This window comes from Limulus polyphemus, unplaced genomic scaffold (genome assembly GCF_000517525.1).
Source record: "Limulus polyphemus unplaced genomic scaffold, Limulus_polyphemus-2.1.2 Scaffold355, whole genome shotgun sequence".
Lineage (NCBI taxonomy): Eukaryota > Metazoa > Arthropoda > Merostomata > Xiphosura > Limulidae > Limulus > Limulus polyphemus.
Window position 1 is genome coordinate 150,851 of NW_013665965.1, and position 19,318 is coordinate 170,168.

At 33.3% G+C, this 19,318-nt stretch overlaps 1 protein-coding gene and 1 non-coding gene across 5 annotated transcripts in view; both read left to right on the forward strand.

The window, feature by feature from the left end:
- The first annotated feature begins 1,942 nt into the window (after window positions 1-1,942).
- Window positions 1,943-2,015, forward strand: Trnar-ucu. Its single transcript has one exon. It is a non-coding gene; the product is annotated as a tRNA-Arg (tRNA).
- A 3,796-nt stretch (window positions 2,016-5,811) lies between these two features.
- Window positions 5,812-19,318, forward strand: part of LOC106457641 — an 80,316-nt gene continuing 66,809 nt past the window's right edge. For 3 of the 4 annotated variants that reach the window (XM_022383638.1, XM_022383639.1, XM_022383641.1), the window contains exons 1-2: window positions 5,827-5,853; window positions 12,972-13,072. In XM_022383638.1, coding sequence (XP_022239346.1) covers window positions 13,028-13,072 — 45 coding nt within the window. In that variant the 5' untranslated portion in view covers window positions 5,827-5,853; window positions 12,972-13,027. Of the gene's footprint in view, window positions 5,854-12,971; window positions 13,073-19,318 lie in introns of all 4 variants that reach the window. The other variant, XM_022383640.1, reaches the window with a different exon arrangement.

The following is a 19,318-nucleotide window of genomic DNA, read 5'->3' on the forward strand; positions in this document are numbered from 1 at the left end:
TCAGATTGCGAGTCGAGTGCCTTAACCACCTGGCCATGCCGGGCCCAAAAACGCTCGTAATTATGGTTTTGTGTTGTTTTCATAATATCTCAAGTTCGTAATAAAAATAAATATGTTCAACATGGTTGGACTGTCATGTCGTTAACCTAACCGGACAGATAAGAATAAAATTTTAAATTCCAAACTTCACAGTCTGCACATTAAAATATTGTACTGGAAAATTAACAACACTGTAATGTGATTTTGTAAGTTATTGGATTTTGTTTAAAGTTGAAGAGCTAAATTCATTAACAATACAGGTAGCATATTTATGTAGGGTGAGCGAGAAAAAAATATATAATTCTAATATCCGACAAAGAAAAGTTGAAATCTCAAAAAAATTCACTATAATGATTTCTGTAATAAGGAAAATGTTTCGTTTGTTTATTTTCATTTGCCAACCTTCCGCTGATGTTGAATGTTCAAGTCTGCTAAAAACGTGCATAATTGAAATAAACTTTTGTCAATTTGTTTGAAGAAGTTATTTATGTTACGGAATATATTATGTAGTAAGTCATTTGTCCGATTTTGTTTACAATTGTGCCAGTCAGTACCCTGATTTCCATGCTTTTATATGCGCGCAAGCCAGGTTAATGAACCCACGTGGTATTTTAACTGAGGTAGATTCCGCAATAAGTACGTTTCGATTTTAAGGTGTACATGAAAAATTTGCCTGCGCAAGAAAAGAAAAAATCAAATATATATCTACTTCTCAAATCTGGATAGTGTATTTAACAACTACTGTATTATGCTTTTCACGCTGTGATAAATAATGAGTTCTAAATTATTACCCTTCGAATAACGTTTAATACAAGCCATCACCATTAAAAAACGTTGGTGTGTGTGTCACTTCGATGGTATTCACTCAGCTGATTACAACTACTGTATTATGCTTTTCACGCTGTGATAAATAATGAGTTCTAAATTATTACCCTTCGAATAACGTTTAATACAAGCCATCACCATTAAAAAACGTTGGTGTGTGTGTCACTTCGATGGTATTCTCTCAGCTGTATTTTATACTTTATTATTCATTCACTCTGTAATTATCTTTAAAATAAATCAGAAATGATGTTAGATTTTCATAAGGACAATTAAGTAATATCACCAACAGATGGCGACGCAAGCCATTAATTGATTGTTTTTTAGAGAAAAGCCACATTGGGCTACCCCCAGTAGTACAGCGGTATGTCTGCGGACTTACAACGCTAGAAACCGGGTTTCGATACCCGTGGTGGGCAGAGCACAGATAGCTCATTGTGTAGCTTTGTGCATAAATTCAAACAAACACATTAGGCTATTTGCTTCGTCCATCCGAGTAATCAAACCCCGGATTTAAGCGTTATAAGTTCGTAAACTTATCTGTTATAATTAAAGTTTGCTTAAGAATTTAGGAAATAAGCTGAATCACCATCACTACATTATCAACTGAAGAAAGGCCATCTCTAAATTAATGTTTCAAGATGCAGAAGAAAGTTCTTAAATCACAAATATTGTTTAATCAATAATGCAGCGTGGCAACCAATTGCTGTTAATTCAGAGCTGGCAACTTAAAGAAACAACAAATTACTGAATAAATTATAAAGAACAACAACAACAATGTCGGTCAGTACTATTCAAGACTTAACTTGAATAACATAAGCTGGTATAGAAAGTAAAACTTGCTCAAAATATGAATTGAAACTTAGATACAGTAAGAGTGAATATTTTTATCTTAAGGGGTTAAGCGTCGTGATTGGCATATTTGATTTGTAATGTTGTAAGTCCTGAATTTTGTTCTTGAACTGAATTAGATATTAGGTCATTCGCTGAAGTATTTCCTTTTTTTTCGTAATTTGGCAACTTTCAGCAAGATGAGTAAATTTCCAGCCACAATTATACAAGTATTAAATACATTAACTGTTTCCCTATAGCGCAGTGGATAGCGCGTTGGATTTCTAATCCAAAAGTACCGGGTTCGTTTCCCGGTAGGGACCATTGCTTGGTCCCAAGTCCAGGATGAGAAAGGATGAGGGTTGGGCAACCGTAAAAACCAACCTGCTAAAAAATTACTGCAACAACAACTTCCGTCGGCGAGGTGTTTTTGGGGCCCCATGCTCTAGTCGGATTATTATTATATTAGTATAAATACATTAACAGGCTCGAATAAATTGTATGTATATTCTGGAAAAGGATGTTGATAAAAGTTTCTTTAATAATCCCAGTTCCGGGATTTAACAATTCAATTAAATTCAACTTTAAATCAAGTTTCATTTTTGATCCTCGTATGTGCTGAAATGTAATGAGAGTAGTTTGCAATTATTTTTTAAATGTTTTTTTTTTTTTTGCTTATTTGTTTTAGCTCGAAGGTACACAATGGGCTATTTGCACTCTGTTCACCACGGATAATTTTAAATGTTAGATTTACCAGATTTCAAAAGTAATCCATTCAGTTTTAAACATCACACACTTACATCATCCTTTTCAGTGAAGCAACATCTTTCATTACTTCTTGGTGGATATCCATAACTTCATTTACTCAACCATTAGAAGTTCTAAGCTAGATTAAATCAACCATTGAAAATATTGAAGGAATTTTAAGTGGTTTTGACACAAATATTATACTTATACTTAAAAAAATCCATATTTCCTAAATCGAAGGAGACAACAATTAATGAATAAATTTACTAAACTTGCAATTTCTAAATACTTTAATCCTTTCTAACGAAATTGAATTGTTTTGGGGCTCAGAAGATTAAAGTATTCTTTAGGCTTAGTTCTACAAACGATATTCGAATGAAATATTTATTTTTAGATATGTTAAAGAACATTTAAGAAACAATAAGTTGCTAATTTGAAAAATGAATTACTTTTAAAACACGTGTGTGTTATTTCATTATCGTGTGTAACATTCCTAATTATTGGTCCTTCTTCCTTTTTGAAACAATCAAAACCAAATAAACCAGGTAAGATTTGGTGTGCAAATATGCTTTTTAATGGAGAGAGATTAAACATCTGGTTTCGAGATTTTTATGTGTACAAGTCGACATACAGTTAAATGATTTATATATATATACACACAAAATAACCCGACCTTAATATATGAAGAAAAATGCATTGATTTATCTTTAATGTTGAGCTTTGAATGCATCACAGAACAATGGCCCCCATAACAATGGACAATCATAATACAAAGAAGAATATATTTATTTTTTGTTTTAGCTCAAAGCCATATTAGGTTATCTGCTATGTCCACCGCGGAAAATCGAACCCTGGATTTTAATATATCTATATATATATCGATATTGTTTCACATATAATTCCGAGGCCACATCTAACTCGGTTTTTCAGAAAGCTTTTTTGAAACGCTTCTACATAAACACTCTATAAGTATCGTACTCAGCGAAGCATAATCTTAAAAGTAACTGTATTGTTGAGAGAAAAAATCAGATTACGATTTTATATCAAATAAAATTCGTATCTTGAATTTTTAATATTACACACGGGCGTGCGTTCTTGTACCTTTGTAAGGGTATAAAACTTATCTTAGATATGACTTAAAATTATAATTGATTAGAGCTGTGTGTACAGGAAGTGTGAGCTCTTTATTAATTAGGAAAAGCGTTAATTTCAATTTTAAATAATGTAGTAAGTAAATTTTGCTAATTATTATAGCTTGTTTGGAGGACAGTAGCTTGACTTCACTAGTTTGTGAAATTATGTAAGTTACTCGTATTTTACTATGAAAAAAGGTTGCATAAGATAGCATTATCCATAGATGTATTTCTATTATTTAATTGAGATTCGAATGATAAGAAGTCACTGCTTTGGTGAGGTGAAAGTACACATTTGGTGATTGTTATTAACTTAAACAGGATAAAATCTAAATATTGTGCATTGATTTTCTGATTAGTTGACGAACTCGTTCAACGGAAGGGGCATTCATAGAGCTCCCCAGAGAGAGACATAGGAAGGCCAGATCCGAACGCGACTCCCAAATGCCCATCCTCGAAATGCCTTCGAAGTTTGGTAGAAATCAATAGAATAGTATGTGGAACATACGGGGGCCCCCAGGAAGTGACACATGAGATCATATACAAACGCCAACTCCTCTGCGTGATTACCCAGAGAGTTTTAATGGTGCATATCAAGTATGGTTGAAATCAGTAAAAAACTATAGACATTAATGGCGGGCACACTGACAGTGGCCTCCTGGGGAGTAACACAGGAGTGGGGTTTCATATCCCAACGCCGTCCTCTATGACACTCCCGATAGGCCCTAAGGATGCCTGGCCAAGTTTGTTTGAGATTGGTCAAAAGCATAGCCATGATATGCGGCAACACAGTTCTACCATATCACTCTCCGGAGGATCATTGTCTGTCTGTGTGTCCACCTTTTACGCCTGAAGTTATCTTAACCAAGCTACTCCCAGTTTTATAACGCTATAAACGGGGTTTCGATACCCATAGTTGGTACAGCACAGCGTTAGAAGTCCGCAGACATATCGCACTTAGGGGGGGGGGGCAACTTATTTAAATAATCTATTGACCGTTCCTTCACCTATATCATTGTTGTAAGTAAAGAAAAGCAAATCTCCAAACACTGAGCCACGTGGTACCCCACTTGTGACATTAATCCAGACTGACTTAACTTAATTTATAAGAAACCTCTGTTTTCTTCCATCTAGTGAGTTTTCTCTCCAATGAACCAACCCATCACCCACATCCCCAGAGAAAAGTTTTAACAAGCTTTTTAAGCAACACCTTGTCAAATGCTTTCTGAAAATCCAGATACACCAAATCCACACAAGTACCCTCATTTTCCTCTAGTGAAACCGTGCTAACTATTCAACAGAATTTTAAATTTCATTAAATGATTTTGCAAAGCATCTTTTATCAGCAGTTAACAAGGCTTGTGTGTATTTCGAGATAGTCAAACTTCGTTATAATTTCTTCAGAACAGTAAAGGTGGTTATACATAAATAACATAGCATTAAAGGGCATACTTGCTGTGTTTATAATTACAACTCCAAAATATACTGAATACATTGCTCACAGCTCATCATCACCTGATTTTGTTTCATTTAATGTTTTATATGCTCACAAATAAAAATATTTCTTTTTATGTTTGTGTTAACCCTAAATTTTTGTTTGACTGCACTCATACAAAGTCAAATCATTATTGTGGTTCTTAACTAAAAAATCAGGCTTAGTCCTTTAATTGATTTTGCATCATTTATGCCCTACATTAAACAATGAAATCAGGCAATTGCTTTTGTTATATAATATTGTAACACATACTTGTAAATAAATAAATATATATATATTAATACTTTATATACCAATATCTTTTGCAAAATATCATGATATACAATTTACAATGCAACATACAATAATAGTACGAAATGCAAAGACACAACAGTACTTAACTTAGGAAATTCAACGTTCGTTAAAGCAGAAACTATTTTTGAAAGTTACGTTGACATTTCAAGATTTAAAAACAACGTTCGAATGTGAAAGAATTATTGTGTAAAACATATCATAATATCCTTTTATCTCTTTTAAGAGTTTTTACAATGATAAATGCTTATGTAAGCTCTTTAATACATTTTTTATGTCTGTAATAATTTGACAACAACATTTTCTTTGAAAAAAGTCCTATGTATATGTATACATAAATATATATATAGAGAGGGAGAGAGTGGAAGGCAGAAAAACACTCCGCAATTCTTCTTTTTTTATGTATCGATAAATCGTTTAGAAAAACAGTCGCTAGATGAAGATATGGTACGCATGCGTAGTATTATACAAGTATATTGAGGACTGGATTTTGAGGTAGGAATTTATAAAGAATTATTTTGTATAAGTTAATCATTTGTGCAATATATTTGTTAACATCCACTTATGGAGCCCAAATATTACTAACTTTGATGTTAATCCCTTCTTCGTGAATCAAAACATTAAATAACACAGTGTCAATAACACGTAAGAGACAAGAGCTGGTGATGAGCGTAGATATACTGATACTATTAGTGTATTACTAAGCAATAACAACTGTGATATAGCCAGTATGGTTTAGTGAAAGCTTAAGATATGATATTAGGGATAAACATAATAAATTCAAGAAATTTAAACTTAATGGAAATAATAAGGACTTGGAGGAGTAGGAAATCAAGAGAGATGGTTCAAAATAAAATGGAAGTTAAAAGGGCTAAAACTAAATCATTAAATGAAAGAGGGTTGGCTGAGAGAGTTAAATCAAACGATAACTTGAATAAGGAATTCTTTAGCCTTTAGGTATATGATGTGTAAGCAAAATGTTAGGATGGGGATTGGGCCTCTTAAAAATGATAGTGGGGAGCTGATCTCGGAGAATTATGAGCTGGTAAACTTATTAAACTATATGTTCTCTTCAGTTTTTACGAAGGAAGATACAAGTATTATGCCTCAGCTAGAACACTTAATCATGTTAATGTATAGGGAAAATATTGATGTAAAAGATATTTTAAGTTCTGAAATTCTAAGAGAAAAGATGGGAAACCTCAAAATTTATAAATCCCCTGGACCAGACAACTTTTATCCTAGAGTTTAAAATGAACTTAAATATTTTATTTGTGAACTGCTATCTAATATTTTGTATAGGTCATTGAGTAGTGGAAGAGTATTAGAAGATTGGAAGTTGGGTAATGTTAGTCCAATATTTAAAGGAGGTGATAAACATTGTCTAGGTAATTATAGGCCAGTTAGTCATACATCAGTAGTTGGAAAGGTTTTGGAGAGTGTGATTAAAGATACATTGCAGAGTCACTTAAAGCAGTTTGATATAGTGTCAAAGAGCCTGCATGGTTTCACTAAGGGAAGGTCTTGTTTAACAAATCTTCTGACATTCTTCAAGGATGTTACTGCAAGAGTTAATGAAGGAAATACTGTGGATATATTTTACCTTGATTTTCAGAAAGCGTTTGATAAGGTGTCTCACAAAAGACTTGTTACAAAAATTAAATCTGTGAGTGTGGGGGAAATGTTATTAAACTGGATAGAAAATTGGCTGGAGAGTAGTCATAAATGGAGTTAGATCTGACTAGATCACAGTTACAAGTGGTGTGCCTCAAGGCTCTGTCATGGGTCCTCTGCTGTTTGTCATGTATAGTAATAATATTGACTTTGGAATGACTAACAAAATTTTGAAGTTTGTAGATGACATGAAGATTTTTGGGATGGCTAACTGTATCAAAGACATTGCAGACTTACAGGAAGATTTAGATCATTAGATGCATTGGGAATATGTGGCAGATGATGTTTAACTATCCAAAATGTAAGGTGATGCATGTAGGTCTTCAGAATTAAAATTACTGTTACAATTTAAATGGGAATACATTAAATACTGTGGTTGAAGAAAAGGATGTTGGTGTTGTGATTGAAAAATCACTTAAGTCATCTAAACAGTGTATTGTAGCTAGCAATAGAGCTAATAGGGTTTTGGGTAGTATCTATAGAAATATTGAATTCAAGACAAGGGATATTATTGTTTCACTGTATAGATAACTTGTAAGGCCTAATTTAGAGTATTGTGTACAGTTTCGAACCCTCTTCCTGAAGGACACTGAATTGTTGGAGAAGGTTCAAAGAAGAGCCACTAGGATGGTATCTGGGATGGTGGGAATGTCCTATGAGGAGAGACTAAAATCTCTGAACTTGTTTTCTCTGGAGAGGAAAAGAGTCAGAGGGGATTTGATTGAAGTGTTTAAGATTATTAAGGGTATTGATAATATGGATCAATCAAACTTTTTGTGTTTAGCAGTGAAAACAATAGGCAAAGTAGGAGTCGTCTGCAGTTTAGACAGTATTGCTTTTCAAATAGGATGGTTGGCTTTTGGAATGAGCTGCCTTCATGGGTGATGGAGGCAGAAAATTTAACTGAGTTCAAAAAAAGAGGATGAATACATGAGTAGTAAGGGGTGGTTATAGTTGGGAGCTGGAAGGGACATCCTTTATGGGCTAATAAGCTCCTTTTTGTCCCTTTAAAATATTATGAAATGCCAATGGGTAAGTTTTAATATGTCACTGCTAATGATATGATGCTGCTGGTAAGTTTTACAGTAAGGCATTAATGTAATGTTTTAGTTTTACTGTAACTTGTACAGAAGTGTAACTAAGGATAAGTTAGAACATTATTAACACTAATAGTATTCTAATATTTTTACTACTTTACTAGTATTACTAGTTAAACATAATATTCCTTCATCATGAACTAACAATTAATTAATTATAAGGTTTCAAGTTTGCCATTCTATGAAGCTTAAAAATAAAAATGGTAATGATACTTGAGATAAACTTTTATCTTAAGTATTCATATCCTTTTTACTGTAGATAAATTGATATGCAAAAAAGACACAGACTGTTCCCTTTGTTTTTTAAATACTTTTAATTATGAACTTTTGGCCCTTTTATCAGAGTCTTCATCGGGTAACAGTGTACTGAATAATACAGATTAATTTATATGGGGAGCATTTTTTTTTAAGGCAGGTGTAATGCTAAGCAACAATTCTAATAGTAACTGACATCTGCTATTAGTTATTAGCCATGTGAAACTGATGAAAATTAATTATGACAAGAACAGACTTAACAAACATTTAAACATTTACATGAATTAATGAATCGAAATTTTGACCTTTTTAGCTGCATAAAAATGTAAGTATCTTATACAAGCTGTTGTTTAAAACATGTAAGATCAAACAATTACTTCAGTATAATAACCATTAGAAAAGAAAAATATGGCAATAAGTACATAAATACATAAAAGATATAATGTTCATACCTCAGTTAATACATTTTAGAATTACTGGTCATGACCAAAGCACAAAAAATTAAAGGTTTAAATTTACATAAGTACATGACAAATGATATGTTTGATATCTTTGATAAGTGGTGTCTGTACAGTACTCAGTGGTTGTTGGCTGAGTGATATGGCCCATGTCAATTCCGTTTAGGTCTTGTAACTATATTTCAGGTTCAAAATTATGAAATGATTGGTTTTCTTTTACTACCTTATATGCTGTGCGAAAAATTCTGGCAGTAATCACTTTTTCGCAGGATAATGCTTTCAAACACACATTTTCAATGGTCTCTTTCTCAGCGTTAGCCAGCAATTTTACCACAGCTTTATGTACCATGGTTTCCTTGTGATCAAAAAGTTGTTACTGTCGACTTTCACCAAAATAAGTTATTTCACTGTAGGCCCATTCTTTAGAAACTTTCATTCCTGCCTTTGTTTCTACTCCAAAAGGTTCAATTCTATGGCAAGGTGTACAGCCATGTTTCTTATTTCTAATATTCAGCCAATCGTACTTCCTGCAAAAATCATTTTTTGTATGGCAGTCCAGCAGCTAGGCCAGTCATTGTCAGATAGCTTATGAACACCGGATGGACCAGGAACAGAAACTGTCACTGACACTGTTAATTCCTGTTCTTGGGTCACTTCTTCACTTATTCTAGCTTTTTTATTCACAGAAGGTGAAAAGAAACTTGTAATTTGTTTCATTTTTACGTTGTGGTGTTTTCTCAAGATGCAATAAAAATGATATACACTCCCGATCACAATAAAATCAAAGCACAGTAAAAGAGAAATGCACACCTACTTAAATTGGCATCACCACCTCGACTGAGCATGTCAGACCAAAATGACTTATTCCCGAGACTCGCACACATATTTAATCTTGGCTAAAAAGATGCTGTGTGATTAATGACATCAGTCGTCTTCATCCACTTTGTGACTTATTTTATTTGAACAAATGTACAGTCCATACCCATGTACCAGTCAACTCAGCTTGTAGTCACCTGTTTCCCAGTCCCAAGCGGTCTCTTTGAACTCAGTATTGTGTCCACCCAGGCCGGCTTTCAACTGCCACTGCCCAATTGAAACCTGTCAATCAAAGTGAGGCCACTACCATACATCGACTGAAAGCGACCACGTCTTGTAGGTGTTAAAACCAGGTGATCATTGATGTTCCCTGTTAATGGCACGCTAATCCCACCTGATGCTTCACACCTCAAACTGCACTGATGATCACACACAGACAATCAAACAAACAGTATGTTTTCATACTCTTTTAAACTTTGTCATTTGTAACACTACTAGTTTGGTGTCTCTTTGGTCTTCTTGTGAACAAAAGCTTTGTTCAAAGGGGAAAATTCACACATTCATTTACAGCACTCTTTCAAGTTTTGTCAACTTTCTCTCCATTTTGCAATATGAAAAATGATGCTGGTACACTGTACCAGTGTGCATCATCTTAAAAATAGTCCTGATTTTGATGCCTCTTGACCTTGTCTTAGTGAGATAGTTGACTTACAGGATAAAAAGCTAGATAAAGTTTGTATGATAAAGCTCTTTTTCCACAGAAATTAAAAAAAGAAAAGAATGTCTTTGGTTATGTACAAATTATGTAAATTTTTTATATCATCCAATCTACAGGCTTAAAGATTTCTAGTGATTTTTTTTCTCTTATTTTTGTACTTGTCATATCTCCATATTGTATATTTTGTCAACTGTGTTAAAAGTGCTTGTGAATTATATGTCACATATAAATGTTTTGTATTCTTTCAAATGTTGTGAGGAAAACATTGCCTACAGTATAATCTATTTACATACAAAATGGCTAATACTGAAAGGAGTATCTTATGGTCTTGACATAATGTGTAAATGAGTATAGCTTTTGGTAGTTTAAGTGCTGTCTTGATTAACAATTTATGTATGTTATATAAGCATTTTTAATTATAGCACAAGGATTGTTAAAATAACTTTAGCATTTTTTTACATCAAGAAGCTTTTCCACCCCACTGTGACATTTCTATATGTGTATGTCCATTTTATGTCAAAGTGAGGCAATACAAATGAAGCACAATACATCAGTGAAGAAACTTGGGTGAGACAGTTTTTAAAAATATTCTATTATTTCCAAATAAGAGTATAAGAGTATTTCTAGATAGTATGCATATATCTCAAAAAGTAACCTATTTAACACTGTTCTCTAAGTTTAACTAAAAATCATTTTCCACTGAACATTATAATGATTAATATAAGACAAGATTGTTACATTTCTACATGACCTAAAGTCAGTGTTAGAAGAAGTAAACTTGCAAGTCATGCCAGAGGTTACAGCAGTAATATCTTGTAGCTGTATGTAATCTATACGTGCATTACCAGACTGGATTTTATCATAAGCTTATAACCTTTGATTTTCTTATAAATTTTCAAAGCTTTTGATAAGATTGAATAATAAGTTAGAATATTATGATGTAATTAATTGGCAATGCTCAAGTCTTATGTGGACAAAAAGAGTTGTAAGTTACAATCATATATGGACAGAATCCTAAAGGGGTGCAATTTAGTTATGCTGTTGCTCATGATTTTTCTCTTATGACTGTTTTTATTTATTATTTGTATTAGTGAGATAGATACTACCAATATTTTTTGCTGCAATGTCAAAGTTTACTGATAATATCAAAATGCTGGTCAAGGCACATATTGTTGACAACATTTCTATAATGCAATGGGACCTCATTAATCTTAGTGTGTGGTCTCACAGCTGGGTAATGAGTTTAAATACTAAGAGGTTAATGGCTAGACACTTAGAATATAAAATTTTGAAAGGGAACTGTTTTGAATTAATTGGTATGCTGTGGAAGGGAAGTATTTTTAAGTTTCTGCCTGATTGTTTAACCGTGTTAAAAAAACCTAACATGATACTATGATTTATTTAAATTTTTATTTTAAGTGTAAAATTATTATTCTTGTTTTTGTATAAACTCTTGATTGTCCTCTTAAATATTATTAAGCTTTGATTTTCTTATTTTATAAAACTTATAAATTTGTCATTCAAGTTGTGTCTGGTCTGAACAACTTGAGTTATGAAGTTAAACTAAAAAAAATATTTTTTCGTCAATTAAGAGGATTGATTTGAGTTTTCAAACTAGTGAGGAAAACAAGATGACTTTCATATAGGTATTGTGTTTTATCTTTGAAAGGACAGTATTGAGAATAATGACTTGAATGTTAATACGTCATTGATATAAGACTCAGGTTACTTTTTTTTTCATGTTATACATGATTAATTACCTCATCAGAAGGTTAATTGAGAGTGGTTTACTAGTACATGGTGCAGAATATTACCTAGCATATAGGTTATTTCAGCTGCTCTAGACCTATTTATGTACATAAATGCTACAATCATTTGTGCTTATGAAATTAGTCTTTTGTTGTTAATTTAATAAATGTTGTGTATCTATCAAAGAAACTTGCTTTTATATTTGTAATTGAACTTGCACTTATGGAGATATACTGTTTCATTTTTAAGGGAGAGAATAATTGGGATTGTGTAACCATTTGCTTTAAATGCCATATTCATTTCACTCTGTTAATTAGTGAATAGTAGTTTTATTTTCATTGTGAATCAGACAATTAAATGGTCATGATACATGACCTCACTTGGTTGACACTTCTTTATCCTTAGACTGATTATAGAGCTTTTACAGTTCTAGCAGACATTGTATAATTGAACTAACATCTTTTATTTTACGATCTCATTTGATTTGTATAATGCATTTCAAAGAAACTTGAGTAAATGACAGTCCTATAGATACAACTATACATTAGAGAAACATTTTATGATACTAAGTGTTAATAATTGGAGGTAATTTTTACAAATTTTGTTGGCCTTGAATGTGTTAAAAGGGGTTCTATTTTGGCCCATACATTACAGGTTTTTTTTTTGTGTGTACACATATAGTACCATACTGTTTATGAAACTGCACTTATTATGCTATTTATAATGAGCCTTTCTTATCTGACAAGTTCTGCAATAAGCATATTATTGGCAAGCATGAAGCTTCAAGAAAAAATCATTAACTTCGTATGAATGATGGTAATCTGATAACCACACTTTCCTTAGTAGAATGAAATGCAGTACACCAGGAATTAGGACTAGTGTGTGTAGGATTTTGGGGGAACATGATGATGGTGTCAAAGGAACAACATCAAAAGACAGAAGTCCAGGTACCTGCCATTATTATTATTTTGATTTTGTTGTCTAATACTTTGTCACGTAGAAAATTCCAATTAAATACACATGTAGTGCACAAACACTCATCTTCCCTCTTATGTTTTCAAATTTTAACATATGAGAATTCTTTGTCATCACAAGTTTCATGGGTAACAGATTTTGCTGTTAAACTTTAATTTTAACTGCCATTGTAGCTAAGTATTCTTGAATTTATTTTGCCACCTTTGAGTTCTTTAGTTACTTCACAGTTCAAAATTGCAGTTTCATACCAGTTAATGTGCATGATGTACAAAAACAGTAAATTAGGAAATACTAAAGTTATTGTTTAAAAAAAGATATTTTAAAGATACTATAGTATAGCATGGAGTTTTGCTATTTTATATTTTAAAAGGAATCAAGCCTCCTAGATTGTTAAACTAGTGAATCATACTCAAATCCAATATAAGTGTATACATGTACGTATTTCTATTGGATCTACAATAGACATTACCATTAAATATTTCAGCCATACACAGTTATACTTGTACAGGGAGCCAGATATAATATGTTTACATATATGTGTGTGTGTGTGTGTGTAGGATTTAGTAGGATGGAGCAGCAATGAACCTAATTACTTGTTAGTTAACTTTGTGGTGACAGCATATTTGTACGAGTATTTGACAAATTCTATGTGGACAATTCAGTAATTTTTTTAAGCTACTAAGTGAGATTACACTACTATCATTTTTGAAAAAACTACAACTGTTTTTATGAATAATTCAAACAAGTATGTGTTATCTTAAAATTGATTTAGATCATTAAGTCTGTAATCAGCCAAAAGATGTATCAAATATTTAGTCTCTTGCAGATATATGAAAACTTAACTAATTAGCAGTCTTGTGTTGCACATTGCTATAGTCCAGTATCTCTCAACCAGCACATTGTAGACCAAAATCAGGTCCTGCTAATCTTTTCTCCAGGTCATAACTCATCTCCTCACTCAGAATAGTTATTTCTCTTGCACGTCTGTCTTTGTTATTTGCGTGCCACTAGCTTTTGGCTAACTCCTACCTAAATTCATGTGTTTAATGTGAACTGCACTGGTGTATGATGATGTCATCAAGCGACAATAGCCCTCCACCAGTAGGTTGGCAACCAAACCTTCCAAGAACAGTAATTCCCCCCAATACACTTGATCATTTCTTGTCTAAATTCAATTTGATGTGATTTGCTATTGGTTATGAAACTTGGTTTTCATTTTACTTTGACTTTTGTTTCATGAGCTTTAATTCTTATCATGAATTCTCAAGTGATGGTGACTTTTGACTTTCTCCTGTGTGATAAATGATGTGACGCACACAGGCCCTATCTCTATTGTGATGTCAGGTGGTTCATTGACTGCTGAGGACATTCCAGCCATGGTGCAGAGTGATGTGGGATCCATCATGTATGCTGGGTTTTCTATTTTCATCCCTTCCCCTCAGTTTGAGAAGGAACAGAAGGAAGACGGATTTGATAGACTATTCCCTCCACCTGGAATGGCTTTGGGTACCTCCCAACTGGTCTAAGGCATTCCTAAATCTTCTGCATTGTTTCAGGACTTGATTTTTTCTCTTTATTTAGTATTTCTTTCCTCACTGACATTTGGGTTCGTGCTGATTCCTATCTTGAACAGCTTCACACCCATACCCTCATCCTTCTTGTGTTCTTGATTCTCACATCCTAGCTTACAGCCATTCTTCCTTTTCCCTTCTAGATTCCCAGTCTTTGGAATCTTTATTACATGCTTGGGGAGCAGACCCCCTTGTCCTCTGTTTTGCTCTCTAGTGCCCAGTTTCACATCTTCGTCTTTTTCTTACCACCCTCCTACATTACCTGTCGTCCCTGCACTTTGTCTGTGGCACTTCATCATGCTCCAGAAGGATTTTCTGGGGAGGTTGGTTCCATTGTTTTTACCATGATAGCTCATACCACTTCTTCTGCCTTGTCCTTGCATACTTGGTTCCTCTGATTTTGGACTTGTTGGGTCGGGATACAATCCTGACTAACATTCACCTACCTACTTCTATTCTGCAAAATCAAGCTCCCATTCTTCACTCTGACATCTTCAGTGGTGTTTCTGATTTGCTGTAGATCCGTGCTGAGGCAGCCCAACATCAGTCATATATGTCTTCCCTAGTTTCTTGCCTTTTCCAGCCTTTGACCAGATCAGTCTGCCACTCACCTTCCTCTTTCAACTTCCAGATCTTTTTCTTCATCCCATCCTCTCACTGTCTGCTATCAGGTTCATCTCATGTCTTGTCAGTGACTATCCTATTGGGTCAGGCCAAGTGAGTGCTTGTTTGTCTCAGTTAACCAACCTTTGGCACAGTTTTCTACCAACAGATGGGTTCTTCATATCTTCACCCACGTTGTAATCAGCGCTCTTTTCACATCTACACTCGTTAATTACTTCTCAATTGGCAGTAGTACTGTACAGATGTGCTGGTTTTTGCTTGCAGATTTGTTGACATTTTCTGTTATACTACTGACTTTATTTTTCTTTATTATTTCTTTAAATTTTTGCATTTTAGTATTGTGAAAGGTTGGGTTTTTTAAAAAATACTTTCTTACTGTGTATCGTGGACCCCATTCTGTGGCAAGTGGTGCCTGACCAGGTATACCTTTTTTGAAAATCTGCACTATCCATCCTGTAACCATGCTTGATGTCAATTATGTTGTAGCCCTTCCTACTGCAGACCTGATGTACAATTCCAGATGCCACCAGGTGTTGGTTTTGTGTCTGTGTTTTATTGTTATCTATGACTGAACAATTACATTGCAGGTTTGGGTTATGCATACCATAGAGATGGAGTGTTCCATAGGACTGCTAGTAGTTCTCTCTAGTGATTTTTGACTTCATAAATATGTTTGCCCCGGACTTACACTCATGGACTAACATGAGTAAAGCAGACAAAGATCGCTGTTCATCTCTGATGTTCCATGACATTGAGACTCTTCCTACTGTGGACCTGACGTACAGTTCCAGATGCTGCCAGATTTTGGTTGATCGACTCTGTCAACGTGGTAGCTCTGCTTTTCAAAATAAGGTATTGTGGTCACTCATTGCACTGTCTCTGGTGATGTGGTCCTTTGGACTCTCCAACATGTTTTTTCCCCCCTTTCTTCATGGCATATAGGAGTCCTTACTATTTACCAGTTCCTAGCCACTGGGGTGGTGGACCATGGAGGCTTGTCCTCCTGAGTGAAGAATCACACCCACTCTCTTGAGAGTAGAGTGGTGGCATTCTGCAGGTGTTGCTGGCCTATTGCATTTCCTACTGTTTAGGTTTCCTAGGTTTTAAGAAAAAGCATGGGTATCCTCCTAGTTGCATGGGTAATATAGATCAAATACCTGTGTTCTTTGACATGCCTGTAAATCTTACTGTTCACAATAAGGGAGAAAAAACAATATTGGTAAAAACAACTGGAAGTGAGAAATATTGGGTTACAGTTATGCTGACAGTTTTGACAGATGGCATAAAATCTCCCCCACGTGTTATTTTGATGAGAAAAATAATACCTAAAGAAAATTTACCTTCTGGAATGACAATGCAAGTACAAGAAAATGGTTGGATGGAGGAAAGACTTGTTTTGGATTGGCTTACTGTTGTTTGGGAAAGAAAGCTAGGAATGCTGTTGAGAAAGAGATCAATGCTTATACTTGATGTGTTTAAGGGATACCTAACTGAAAAAGTCAAAAAAGAAATTCACAAATTAAACACAGACTTGGTTGTCATCCCTGGAGGTATGACCTCACAATTGCAAGTTTTATATGTTATAGTCAATAAGCCTTTTAAAGACAGTTTAAGAAAGAAATACTCAGATTGGCTTCTAAGATTGAACAGACTGTTATAATCTCACATGCTTATGAATGATGTTTTAGTCTAGTGTAGGACAGACAGTATGTGTACAACTAAGATAATTTAAGGTCTGTTGTGCTGAATCAAATGGTAAACATTTGAGATTGATAAGGACACATATAGAATGAATGTTTTCCCTGACAACAATCTACATGGATAACACATTGCAAACACAAATGCAAATAAGAATGAAATAGATAACTTTAAGTAGGTTTATATCATCATGGGGATTGTTGCTTTCACTAGCCCTGTACTGAGAAGAATATAAAACACATTGGTTATAGTGCATAAGGGTTCTATTTTTTGGCCCTCTTTTGATGTGTTTGTTTCTATGTATTATAGGTTGTATTTTTATATGTCTTATGTCCATTTTGTGGATGCCTTTTATAATACACCTTGACATGTGCATGTATAATTTAGTTGGTATAAATGCATTTAATTTCTTGTTATACTGGATGTTGCTTTCTGGGCTAAAGGGGCTAGAACGTATGACAAACTTTCTAAAAAAACTCACAGACTGTAGAAAAATCTGACCATGACCTATCATCAATATACTAAAACTTGTAGCTGGGTTATTTCAATGGCTCCTAGCAGTATTGAATTACCTGTCAAAAACAGACTGTCAACTTGTCTAATATAACTTGACATGTTACAGGCACTCTATTTACACTTCACTTGCAGTGAGAAATTAAACTGACATTTTGATGCTATGTTTGTTCTATTGGAATGTTGCTTTTCAAGGTTTTAATATGGTAAATTTATGTTATGTAAAATGAAAACTCCAACAGTTTTTGTTCTTAAACCATTGTATAACAAGCTGTTATTTATAAATAACTTCTCATGCAATGTGCATATTTCTGAAATAAATCTCCACCCAAACATTTTAATTAGCTAAAATACATGAATACAGAATGTTGGGGAAAAAATATTAGTTTCATGTGTCTGTATATAATACAAGAAAAATAAACTTTTTAAAGTATATATATATATATTTAGGCAAAGTACATTGAAATTAAACATCTTACAAAGGTATATATATTTATATATATTTAAGTGAAGTACATTGAAACTAAACATCTTACAAGATAATCTTGTCTTAGAGAGCTTCATTTCAATAATTAACTATCCTGTAGAGTGAATTTAGATTTCTGATGTGCCAGTGAAGAAGTACCTGAAACTATACACATATACATTACTTGTACTTGTCGACAAGAAACCACTGTTCTGCTTGATAAACAGTGTTTCTCCTTGATTTCAAATATAAATCATGTATTTCATAATTGATTTCCATTAGTTCTGCTTAATAAACAGTGTTTCTCCTTGATTTCAAATATAAATCATGTATTTCACAATTGATTTCCATTAGTTCTGCTTGATAAACAGTGTTTCTTAATTTCAAATATAAATCATGTATTTCACAATTGATTTCCATTAATTCTGCTTGATAAACAGTGTTTCTTGTTAATTTCAAATATAAATAATGTATTTCATAATTGATTTCTATTAGGGAAATAAATTGTTAGAATTAAAAATTTTAGAAACTTCTTAACATGCAAGTATGTAGCTGTAAATGTGTTATAATTTTGGTTATATCTGTGCAGTTATTATTGTTTTACATCTGTCTGTACCTTTAAGGGTTGTATAGATTAACATTGATCCTGACCCTGAGCCCTGTCTTAGTGACCTTAGTTTATTATCTAATGTTCTGTCAGTTTAAGGCAAAAAAAAAGATGATTTCTCAGACTCTACTCCTAATGAGCATTTTTTGCATGTAAAAATCTGAGATCTTTTGCAAATTTACTTCTGCATTACAAGTCTGAAATATTTGTTTACTTAGATAATTCAAGTATACATACAGATGTACGTGAATTATAATGCTGATTCTCAAATTACATTTGGAACTTCACTGAATGAAGGGGTTTAACATTTGTCCAGTGAGTAACAGTGTAAGAAGTGCACAAAGTACATGTACCACTTCAGGAAAATGCCTCTTTTGCAATTATAGATGTATTTTTACAAAAATTATTAACATGACATACCATATTTTTCGGTGTATAAGACACACTTTTTTAGCCCAAAATTTGATGTCAAAATCTGCTTGCGTCCTATACACTAAACATATGAATAATATATTTGTATATATATATATATATACGATATACGTAAGCCATTTGTAAATATATTTAAATAGGCATGCGTAGTTTAGTTCAATTGAATGTGTTATTTATAGCAATAGTTAGTTTTTTTTTACTTTTAAAAACATAACTATTTATAATGCTCCATAAATAATAAAAAAATAAATCACAGTGAAAGCAATGAAGATTTTGTAGGTTTTGAACCAAACTAAATAACGGTAAA